At 40.2% G+C, this 12,760-nt stretch overlaps 1 protein-coding gene across 1 annotated transcript in view; it reads left to right on the top strand.

Annotated features, from left to right (window-relative positions):
* The first annotated feature begins 4,508 nt into the window (after window positions 1-4,508).
* TES (testin LIM domain protein) overlaps window positions 4,509-12,760 on the top strand; it is a 30,304-nt gene continuing 22,052 nt past the window's right edge. The window contains exon 1 of the mRNA XM_054812462.1: window positions 4,509-4,745. Coding sequence (XP_054668437.1) covers window positions 4,719-4,745 — 27 coding nt within the window. The 5' untranslated portion in view covers window positions 4,509-4,718. The remainder of the gene's footprint in view (window positions 4,746-12,760) is intronic.

The raw sequence follows: 12,760 nt of genomic DNA, 5'->3' as shown, positions 1-12,760 counted from the left end.
CTAAGTAAATTTACCTCAATTAGAGATTTAATAATGCAGGAACCTTCTTCATGTTGGCGTGTTTGTGACTGATTTTGTGACTGAAATTAATTAAAGAATTAGCTCCATTCTCCACTACATAAATTCTGAGTAATATCCAGTAAAGTCTAAAAGTTACGCGCTATAATGCTTGATTTCTATGCTAGGGCACCTAAAGCACATAGAGTTCACGGAGCAGTTCCATAATCCAGAACAGACTCCAAGCCATGAAGCATACTGAGGAAGAACCACAATCAGCAAGCAGCTGCCTCCCAACTTATCTGAATGACCCATACTTGATAGAAAACATCTCTGCCTGTTGGGAAACAGAGCCTCCTCCTATCCCAGTTCTTTCAAAGAACAAAGCACAGCTCATTCTTTCTTTTTAGAAGAGGTTTTTCATTTGTTTTCTCTCCTCCCCTTCTCTTTCTGCCTCTAATACTGTCCACAAGGTAGAAGATACAAGTTCAAGTTCCTCATCTGATTGCAGGACGATTTGATTTTCCCAGCAAGTTCCATAATCATGAAGTTGCAGCACATTTTTTCACCATTCTGCTTTGCTGGTGTTTCAAGAACTGAAGATTTACAGGGACAGGCAAGTAGAAAAAGAAAGAGTGTGACGGTAGCCTGTGTGAAGGGTTCTCTGGATGACCGTTCCTCCTAACCTGTAATACTGTAGCTTTACCCCATATCTGGTTAATGCAGGTCTTGGGACTGCATACCCACTAAGATAGACATACTGTTCTCTGACTATTTCAATGGATCTCTTTCTCCCTTCAAAAGCATAGTTAAAACATCTCATTTAACTATGTAGCCAAAGTCTGGTAGCTAGGCCACAGTTCTAACAGATGGAAGCTGTAGTTTGAATTTCCATCAGGCTGAGGAAAGCTTACAACTTTGTATTTCAACCTATCTACATAAGCATTACCAAAAAAGTGGGGCAGAGCCTCTTCTCACTATATTCTTTTAAAAAAGCAATAGCTGTCACTGAATTTCGTAAGGACCTTAAATCAGCTTCTATTTCATGCATGGTCCGAAACTTCCTAACACATTAAGCCTCTCTGAAAAGTTAAATACAATGAAGCTTACTCTCTAGATCTTGAATGGACCAAGCATGAAACACATATCAAATTACTCTGTCAATACTAACATTCACAGAATCTCAAATCTAAGTCACAAAAAGTAGAACAATTAGCATTAACGTACAATGGAGAACTAAGTATATGCTCAGCTGGGAAGCAGATAATCAGTAATGCAGTAAGATTTGCAGCTTAGGCACCCAAGTTCCCTTCTGCGTTTTTTATTGGACCTATCCCGAGACATTCCATGTAACATTCCTTTGTTTTATCCAAATGGATACAAAAAGGCAAATGTTATTCCTTTCTCAAACTGAAACGTTTTTTGAAAACTAAATTAGTGTATTAAGCCACTTTGAGGCAAGACAGATTCCTATATTTACTTTACACTTAAGATTATACTTAGAAAAAAAATCTTAAAAGCACACAGTGTCATTAGTTATAACATATGAAGCTCTGAGTAAACAGCACAACTAGAAGAATTTAGCTGGAAGCTAGTCTGAAGTATTTGCTTCAAAGTTTAAACAAAAGAACTGTTTATTAAATAACAGGTTTAATAGAAACAAATTTTCAGCATTGCTAAGTCATTATGATACTATCCTTTCTCTCATTCGAGAATGGACTTATAAATCATCTGTACAATCTACATATCAAATGTTTGGAGATACATACTTACTCCAAATGCATTCATCATTATGGTATCTGAATGCAAAGAAAATTATAAAACCAACAGGACAATCTGACAGATCGTCCACTCTCTGTTGTCTCTGTTCCCAGAAGTGTGTATGGTAGAAATATTAGCTTTTTCCCATCTTCTGCCTGTTGTCTCCATGAACGTTGCTGTGGGAAAGTTAATGCTGGGATGTGTCTTGCTCTTTCTTCAAAAAATACTAATATTTAAAACAGGTATTCAATATTTCCTAGACAGTTATGAAAAACCTCAGCTCTGTGCTCTGGCACATTTCAATGCTGTGCACCCGGCAACTTTAGAATCCTTAAGGGGAAGAGGGATACAGGATCACATTCACTGAATAGGAACTTACTTCTGCCAGAATAATTGAAGTCATAGAAAACACAGAAAATACTTAAAATGCATTTCTTTATTGATCCAGATCTCAGAGGAAGGGTGTTCCAACAGCAATCTGCTGGTTTGCAAAATATAAGTCTTATATTACTGTCTGCATTTTCCATTACATATATTAATTTCTATGCTTCATATACAAATTCATAGATAGGAAGGCTGTTAAAGTTTACTATATTTTGGCACTAAATTACACAATTGAAAGATGCACAAATCACAACCAGAGCATCTCCAACTCAAGAGATTCAAGAAAAATATAAGCAAAAGAAATTATTGTTAACCCAGCAGTGTCATAGCTTAGTAGGGGGAAAAAAAAGAATAAAAATGTCATGATCAAAACTATTATTATGCTATTATTCCCAGGGAGATAAGAATAAGCAAAATACACTTAAATCACAAAAGATTTTGTTTCACTTTTTTAGCTTCCTAAAATGCAAATATGGTTCTACATCCATTCCCATATGAAAAGCATATAATGAGGACTATGAGACTTTCATTTCTCTGCTTAGCACAGTCAAAGGTACCTAGCAAGTCTTTGTAATTGCTGGCATTTTCCACTATTACATTATATCATTCAACAGCACATTCACAGAACAGGAATCATCTCCTGCTCAGTCCTTTCATCTTAGTCTGAGAAAGTTACATGGATGGTATTTAAACTATATTGGTCCCAGGTGTACCACCATTTCAGGCACTCTAAGTTCCCTTTGTCTTTCACCCCCAAAACCAGCAGGAAGGAAACACTAAACCAAACAAAACAGAATGAGAACAAGAAATGAAAAACAAAATTTCAAAACCAACCAAACAAAATTCACGCAATAGCCCTCAATATTCACCTCCCTTCAGAACAGACACAGACTGAGCACAGCAGCATTACCTGATGGTCTATGTCCTCTCATTTTTTCTAATGTTACAGCTTGAGACCATTTTCTCTTAGCTTTGTACTGAACTTCTTGGCCAAGGTCTGCTGCATAGATTCATTGGTAGGAGCAGTCAGCCCATGCCATACACCATGATGCCTGTTCCAGCAGAAAAGTCAGAGTTTTGCTTGTACCTCTTAACAGGCAACAAACAGACCCAGTCTCATTTTTGCTTTGTTGCAAACACAACAAGTGATGGCAGACAAAAAAAAATTCAATACTGAAAGAGAAGTATATTTGGCCTCTGAAGAAATAAAATGACTTGAGACTTACTTGAGAAAAGTTGGTACGTGTGGAGAGAAAAGACTAGATTCTGCAGATGAATGATAATCTACCAAACTACTTACAATTATTGCCTAGGGTAGCTATAAAGTCTGTAGGAATGTTTGTTACTTTTTCCGAAGACCAAAATAAATATGAAAGAAGAAAATAAGTATGGAAGTATTCAATCTTGCAAACGCTTAATTGTTCTGTCATTTTATATTACATATATATTATATATGTTTTATATTATCAGTGACATCCCAAGACTGATCACGTGCATATGAGTTTGAAGACTGGGATCAAAGTCTAAATTTTTTTCACAGTATTCATTCAGTGCCAATGAGAGAAAAATTTTTTGTTTGGTTCAATGAATAGACAAAAATCACTATTGTGAAACGTGCAGAAACCCATGATGAGATCAGGTTCTGGAATGTCAAAACCTCTTGAGTAGATTCAGGTGGAAGCAAATCCACCTGGGCAAAACTAGTAATTTCCTCCTGATGTAGTGGAGGTGAGAGGGAACAGAATTAGGCCACAGAATTTGCATCAACGAGCAGTTCTACACAATCTCAGGGGACTGGGCTAGGCAGAAGGCCAGCAGCAGGGTTTGGGCTGGGCAGAAGGTCAGCAGTAGGGTCCTGTCCCAATCGCCCCATAACCAATGCTCCTCCTTTGCCTCAACGAGAGCTCGGCCCCAGCAGGGTGAAATTTTAACTGTTTTTACAAAGCTGTGCCCAGCCTCTCCCCAGCACAGCCTGAGCACCAGGCAGCCTCCTAGGCCGCCAGCAGGAAGGTGGAGGCTGGGGCCCGGCCCTGGCGGGCATGGCACGGTGGAGAAGCGGCTGAGGGAACAGCCTCGGCAAGGCAAGGCCTCGCCTGCTCTCGCCTCCCACTCCTACTCATGTCAATAAATGAGTCCGAGATTTTTTTTTTTTTTTTTCCTCCAGAAGCACCGCGTTTCCAGGCGTCTGTACTCGAAGGTAAAGCGCTGCGCCAGCAAATGCCTTCCCGGTGACCTTATCATCCCACCAGCGATGACTCAAAAGCCCTGCCCGCAGGCCTGCCGCCCGCCAAGCCCGGCTCCCCCGCTGTCGGCACCGGGACGGGCAGGGCAGACAGGGCCGGGTAGGGCGGCGCGGCGGCGGCGGGTGATTGGCTGGCGGGCCCGCGGGCGGCCGGGCGGGGATTGGCTGCTGCCCTGCCTTTGTTCGGCTGCAGCCACTGCCGCAGGGCAGCGGAAGTTTGAGCGCGGCGGTGGCCGGTGTCACCTCGCCTCAGCGCACCGCAGCCCGGCGTCGCCGGACAGGAGCTGCCTCGCACCCCGCCCTGCTCCGGAGTCCGGCCCGGCCAGGCGGCAACATGGACCTGGAGAATAAAGTGAAAAAGGTAAGGTGGGGGCTGTCTGCCGAGTTACCTGCCGTGCCGGCCGGCGTCCCTCTCCTCAGCGGGTGGCGGCCGCGGGTCCCCCTCGGCGCTGGAGTCCCCTCCCGAGCGCTGGGATCGGCCGCGGAGCGGTGCGTCCCTCCCGGCGCCCTGCCTCTCCCGCTCAGGCTCCATCGCCCCATCGCAAAGGTGGGGGGAGGTGAGAGGCAGGGAGAGCTGCCGGCGAAATGACCTCTGCTGCCTCGCCCTCGAGAGGAACAAAACACTTCTCCTCCGGTCCCGACGCTGATTAAGAGGCTGCAGTTTGTTCCCCAGGTAGCCAAGTGGGTACTCCTGTCCTGTCTTGCAAGTAAAAACATGTATCCCCCCCAAAAAACCCTGATATCTAATAGTTGTGCTCAGTGTGTGTGTGAAACCTAAATTACGTGCTGTTCGTCGATATGCTGAAGATTAATTTCTGACCTTTGATGTGACTAGCCCATTACAAATGTGTTGTCAGCTTTTGTATCGATTACTCTCCTGAGACAGAAACTTAGAGGTGGTTTGCTGGGGGAGGGGGGGAGAGTTTTTTTGGGTTGGTTTTTTTTTTAAGGCATATTGACTAGTTTGCTTGGAGTAGCTGGCAAGAAGTAAAGGATAAGTAACAGAAGTGAGAAGTAATCCAATTGTATTAGATATCTTTCCAAAACTTGCTATTTAAAACTTTGTTTGTAAAACTGATTTAATGCAGGACACACCTCTGTATCTGTGTTTTTTTAGTGCTTTTGCCAATTAAATGCAGCACTGAAGTGAGGACTTCTTTTAGTAAGAACTTCTTTGTCCCTCTGTTAGGACACTATTTGATAAAGGCAGAAAGAGCTTTGTATATGAACATGGATTAAATCTGTACATAACCCGCATTGATATACCAAAGCTAGTCTCTTGAAATGCATGTTGTATGGACATATGTGGTTTGTATCCCTGAATTATTATGTTTAAGGGTAGTAACTTGTTTTAAATTATATATGTGTGCTTTTGTATACCTGTATACTTTTCAAACTTTCAGGCTAGAAACTGACTCAGATATGGAAATAGTCGTGCAGCATGGAAGGTTACCTGTTAAGTCAAGGCTGAATCCTAGTGAAGCAGGTTGGCCTTGGGTTACAGCTTTCTCCAAGTCATGTAACCACATGTGATAATGTCAGCTGGATGAGCTTCTTAGTTTGGAGAAACTGCGTGTATCATCCCTCAGTCAACTTGAGGATATCAGTGTATAGATGGGTGTAGCTAAGTGCTATCACTGCATTTACAGGCTAGTTGTGTGCATAGAGTTGTCCCCTATGTGTGACTGTATGTAATGAAAACAAGCTTCTTAAGGTGATTTGCTTATACTTTCTAAGCCCATTTTGAAACTTGATGGCTTCACAGAGCTTGGTCACTGAAAGTTTTTGAACTCCAGGAGGGGGGAGATGCATATTTGTGGAAGATACAGCATTCCTATTCAGAATTTCTCTATCTAAAGAGAAAATAAACATGTGCTGTGAAATACAGATAAAAATCTGCTGATAATGGAGTCTTGATTTGAGTGAACTTGTAGTGGCTGAACATCTACTTTAAATTGCACTGTAATTATTGGGTAGTTATGTGTGTTGTAAGTTTATTTGACTATTTTTGGTCACGTTTTACTCTTCTTTCATAAATTTAAGATTCCTGAAGATTTTTCTGAACTCGCTCAGACAGATGCAGAAGTTGGTGCAACAGTAGAAAGCAGCAAAGCTCTGTTTATAGAAAGTAATTTTTATTTTCTATTCTGTTCAAGTTTACTATTAATACTGCTAAGAGATGTTTATGAAGAGTTCTTCACATTTTCTCTGTTTCTATTAAACATATGTTCAGAATACTTCTGTTCTTCCTGTGTCTCCCCTCCTTTGTTTACATCTCCTCATCACCTTCTTTCTCTTTATAACTTAGATGAAGCTCATTTGCCAGGGGAACAGAGGATCTGGGACAAGTCAATGCAGGGACAACTGGGAAGCTTTGCTATGTACCCATGTGTTTGGTACTAAATCCTTTTCTTCTTTTTTGACTACCAATACTTACTTAATAAAAACCTCTTCAGATTTGGAATACTGGAATGAATAACAGTCAACTCTGCAATAGCTGCATGTCTTCAGTCTTCACCCTTTAATTCCTATTCTCAACCTGTTTGTTTCCTTATCTTTACTTCTCTCTTTTTTTTTTTTTTCTCTTCCCTCCCCCAACTTCCCCCTTTCTTGAAAGGTAGAAGAACATTTTGGGAAGTTTCTAGTGAAATTTATCAAAATCAATAAACTACTTGGCCTTTAAGAAAAACTTGTCTTGAGGTGGAGATGTCCCTGTCAGATTTTTAGTCCATCAGCAGTAATTGGTTACTTAACCACACATCGTGGTTCTCACCCCTGACTTTAGGTCCTGTACCCAGGGCTGAAATAACTTGTCTTTTCACAAAATCTGCTTGCTACCTTATGTTAACTTTTTATTTGGTAGTGATGTGTACCTATTTACTGCCGGGCAAATGAAGATAAATGTTAGGAGCTAATGAGTGGCTGACCTGCCTGTTGGGTAGGAAGTTCCAAGAACACTGGGCAGAAGAAAGCAGGAATTGCCACGTTGTCCCCAAATAAGTTGCCATTCCCTTGCTTTTCTGAACTTACATTCTGAGTTTAGAAGTTGGCTGTTCTGTAACCCTGGCGTTCAGCAGAGCAGAGGGAAGTGAATGCCTGGTGGAACAGCGCAGGGTGTGGAGGCTGTGACACCCAGCTGATGCTGTAAAGGAACAATTTCTGCCTCCCACCCACAACTGCTAATGTGTGACTACACAGGGTAGTATAATGGGACATCTTCTGCTTCTAGAAAACTCGAGATGAAGTTTCCAAGGTGACATTTCTAAGATTTCTTCAAGTGTCAGTAGTCCATGAGTCCATTCTGCAGTTGTGAGCTTCTGCATTGTCTCTCTGGAAAGCTCATGTTGGCTTTCAAGTAGCTGGGACTGTACTGGAGAAAAACACATGCATATATGTGAATAGTGCATCTATATATATGTGTCTGGGTTTGTACAAAAAGAAAACACTTCTGAACTGGCTGAGGAAAGTCTGTTTTCATTGTTGATACCAGGTTTAGGGTTTTTTTTTCCCCCAAATTTAACAGTTCTAGCACAGTTCATCGGACAGGAGTTGCTTCCCTTCCAGTACAAGACCACTAGGGCTCAAACAACCTACCTGTCCTTCAGCAGGAAGAACTACTGCCCCACCTGCTGCAATTTCAAGCGCATCCTTTTAGTAGTAAATAGCTTATGTATTTGCTGTCAGGTAACAGAAAAGCAGCAGTCCTGTGTAACATACCCTTCTTAAGTGTTTGGCTGTGAGGAATCTAAGGACACAATTACTTCAGCTCAGACTTTTAATTTAACTACTTCTGTTTGGTTTATTTTGTGCTGTAAAACTCCTCTTGCTGTCTCCACAAGTGGCCAGAGGAAGCAAGCACCTGTGTAGCCAGATGTCTCTCTTGGTCTGAATCCTGAATTCTGAACAACCACAATCTGCAAGAAACACAGATTTCAGAAAGAATATTCAGCACTGAGAATATATGCAGAACATATATGTATATGTGGAATAACCTGTAACTTTTCTGTAGTCAGGTCACTGTGCTTCTTGGAGACACAAAATGACTAGCAAACATCTAGGCAGTGAATAGCGTGGGAAAACATAGTTGCAGGGCGGGCTTTTTAGCTGCTATATGAATACTAAATCTGATAGCTTACTGTGTGTTACAATTTCCCTTTAAAGGGAATGGGGAGTTTAAGGCTGACTATACAGTTTTCTCCTTTTTCTCAGGAGGAATTGGGTTTGCTCTTGCATTTCAGGATCATGAAGATAGCTTTGTATATAAAAATAGATTGCATAACAGATCTGAAGCCTAAAAACTAGATCCAGCTTGAAAAGTACTTGTGCAACAAACAGACCACTATTTCTCCCAAATACAATATACACTGTGTTCTCAAACCTTGCTTTGGGGGTATAGGGAGAATGAAGATTTAATGCTTTTTGTTGAAGACCCTGTTAGAACAAAGTGCTGTAGTCTGGATTCCTGCCCTGTCTGTCACCTCTATGAACTTGGTAAAATGAATCAGTAGGTCATGGTTCTGCTTTGCAGTCCTGCTGGCAGCATGGTCTCATGCTTCATGAGAGAAAATAAGAATCTGGCAGCAAGTTTGTTCTGTATAAGCTTTCACAGTACAATAATTGCTTTATAAAATAAACTTTGATTGCAGTGGAGAAGGGGCAGAGGAGTTTGGGGAGAAGAGGTGCAACTTCTTCAGTGTGTTTTTTTTTCCTATGGCATGAGACTTGGTTTGTTCTGTTGCGGTGGAAAACCAAACACAGAGTGCTTTAGACATTGTTAAGTCAACAACTGTAATGTTCTTTGATAAATGAATGGTGAATAAAGTATGTATAGGAGCAAAGTCAACTTTTTCATGTTTTGCAAAGCATGATTTAGTAATATTTGCTGGGCTCCGCTTCCTGGTTGAGGTCATTGTTTGTTGTGGTGTTACTGCCATGGAAACCCATGATTGTAGAGCTTTTTTGCTGTTCCTTATGTATAGCAAGATCAAGGAAATGCAAATTTATTCATGGGTGAGTTTTGCCTGCAAGGAGAAGTATGAAAACAAGTGTGGAGGTGTGAGCGGAACTACTTCAGTTTTGTTAACAAGGAAACGAGTAACTGCTTCCTGCATATGTTATGGTGGGATTTTTTTTCCCCTCTAAACTTTAAAAAAAAAAAAAAGTATAAAAAATTAGTGTGAATTGTTTTCAGGAACACCTGTCTGAAGGCACACCCCTAGTTACTTTTTGTCCATTGTTCCTGGATATCAGCTTGGCAAAGACAGCTAAGCTAAATTAAACTTTTTTCTTCTGTGGCAAAAGTTCCCCCCAGGTATTTGACCATAAAATATCATTAAATGCCTGAATAACAAGCCAAGAAACCCTTTGGATGCAGGACTGCATGACTTCTAAGATCAGGGGAAACTTTCTTTGATATGGCATAGTTATAAATCGAGTATTAAACAGTAACATGAAAAAGTAAGTTACAGTATTCTGTCTTTTAAAGGCACAAAGATCTGTTTCTGCAAATGTTCCTGGAAAAAACATATTTGTTCTTTCCTCTAAGTAAAATAATAATGGTGAGTAGCAGTTGTGAATTAAATTTTATCGGTAAAAGTTGATTAAAACCACATTTCTTTTACCTCAAGAAAGTATACTGAACATATCTTGCAAATTAATGGCTTCTTTCTAACAAATACGAAGTTTACAGATGTAATGTAATGGAATAGATGTAAATATATATATTGTGCTGTATTTAAAAAATATATTTTACAATCTATTTAAAATAGATATGCATGTTTGGTTCATATGTAACACACATCCCATACACATTTATGTGTTTTATATAGGGTATATACATAATAAAACCCCTACTATATACTTTCCATTAACATGAAGAATTGGTGAGGTGGTTCTAGGTGCTGAAGACCTGCAGGAGGAGTAGGGCTGTGAAGATGAAAGCTTGTCAAGCCTGTTATCTAGGGTCTCAGACTTGGTCAAGTGTAAAGAGAGTTAAGGAGGCTTCTGTCATCACAATTCCAGATTAGATTAGATGTAACTGTACTCTGGTACTGCTGTGTGTATGTTTCTGGTCTTTTCGTTTTTCTTTTTTTAAAGTCTGCCTAACTCTCCCTTTGTGCCTTGTTTCCATGTCTGAGGTTGTATAGCTGCAGCTTCTAAAAGCACTGGCTGAAAAAAAAGTTGATCTTTAATCTTCCTGCAAGATCTTTAGATTCTAATAAGTGAATAGGTAGATTTCCATGTCTGCTTCTCCAAACCTAACATTAGAAGATGTGACTGGGTAAGAGCACTGATGTCAAAACAAAATTCACAAATATTGTGAAAATACCTCTGCAGTATTGGGTGATGGATAGTGCTGTATTGGAGGTTAATAGACAATGTTATAGTGTGTGTCAACTGCATTCAAACTTAGCTAGCATAATACTGGACTTTGTGTATAAACACCACTTGTTTTCTACCCAGCTGAGATATTTTTAATAGCTGTAAGTCTTTTGACAGTAGACTGTGTAGCTATGTCTTAAATATTTATATTCTGAACTGTTTGATATTTAGTTGAAGACATCCCAATAAAATAAATTCTTAGTACTAGTGTACTATCATAAGCTGCTGCAGCTCCTTGATTTATTCTTCTGCCGGTCCCGCCCGGGTCATCTTTCAAATATTTTTTTCGGATGCAACCACTTTGGCATCCTTCTTTCTGTGCAAATAGACTTCCTTACCCAAGCTTCTCCATCTTAATCCCAGTCAACTTTTCCCTAAATATAAATGCATATTTAAAAAAAGCTAGGACAGACTTGCCATCAATTTTAATAGACATGTTAAATAATAACAAATATAGAGTGGTTTGTGGGATGCTGCTCTTCAGTACAGATGAAACTTTTTTTCTCTCTTCTCATACAGTGTCTGTAAAAGTCTTATAAGATCATTATCCAGATATAATCATGTCTTTTGTGGGCAGGTTTTTTTCATTCTAGAATCATAAGAAATAACATAGGTTACAGCATCTAAACTTTACAAACAGAAGACTTATTTTCATTTCCAGTTTGTTGTGTTTCCCTAATAGAGAAGACTTCTGCTGGTACAGAACATAGTGATACCTGATCAGGTCTCAGCAATAAAGCACACACACCACATGAGATTTCTAATGCACTTTGTTCACATGGTCTTTTTTTGCATACTTGGCTTTACCTTCACTTCTTTGGAAGTTCCTAAAGTACATTAGGATATGCTACAAATATGTTCTGTTGTGCTACACAGGTGTTTTTCTCAAGTTTACGCTGGAAATGGGGAACAGCATCACTTAATGTAGCCCCTCAAACATCCAAAAGGATCAATAGTTAGGTAATCTTCAAACAAGATCATCCCTGGGATTTTATGGTAAATCCAAGAATAGCTTTAGTGTGGATCTCTTCACGTCTGCCCTTGGACCACTCAAGGACATGGGAGAAAAATTCTCTTCACTGCCCTTTTTGTAGTCTATTCTGGGGCTCGCTGTTAATTATTACAGCCCACTAATGACAACTTTCTCACTGTATATCCATAACCTTTCAAATTCTGGAGAGGTCTCAAACCATGGAAAGTCTTTGGATCTTCTGCAGAGGCTAAGTACTAGTATTGTGTCTTACTGTCTGTGGCAAGGTGAAAGATTAATATGGCTCACCTGTTTGGTGATGCAGACATCCTCTTGGGGGGTAAAAATGAGAAGGAGCCTAGACCTGAGTTATCTCTGGTCTTTTGGTGGACTGAGGAGGTAAAAGAGATCTTCTGGGAGGGAGACCTTTGTAAAGGGGCAGGAAGGTTGGAGCAGCTAGCTTTATTCCAGGGCTATATTTGTGCTGAGTGTGATGACTATTAAATTGTAAATATTAAAATAATTAAAGACTTCTAGTGGAACTCTGTCAGGATACTCTTGGTATGGTTTGTGCCCAGCGGCTCAGTGGGAGGGAACAGAAATGACAGAATCAGACTCTGTACAGTGATAATATGAAAGACAGTGGGCAGAAGCTGCAATGTGAAAAATTCTGATTAAACATCTTTCCTCCGTGTGGTCCAACATCATAATAGGCTCTTCAGTCTGCATCTGGACAAGGTCCTGGGCAAATCTGATTTAGTTGCATCTGCTCTTTGTGGGCAGTCGGGTCACCTCCAGAGAGCCCTTTCAACTTAAAATAATCTATGCTCATTAAAAGCAAGTATAGGCAAGCTTTAAAAACTACTGCTCTGTCTTATGCTTTAATTTATCTATGATTTCTTGTTTAGCAAACTTAACCATATTTTACCACCTAAGATCATCCTGCAGACTAAACCGGCCATCTACCTCTACATGCATAATCTATTTGAGTCCATGATTTATTTTTCATAGCCTCCCATGTGTGG

This window comes from Grus americana, chromosome 1 (genome assembly GCF_028858705.1).
Source record: "Grus americana isolate bGruAme1 chromosome 1, bGruAme1.mat, whole genome shotgun sequence".
NCBI lineage: Eukaryota > Metazoa > Chordata > Aves > Gruiformes > Gruidae > Grus > Grus americana.
This window is presented reverse-complemented; position numbering and strand designations above follow the sequence as displayed.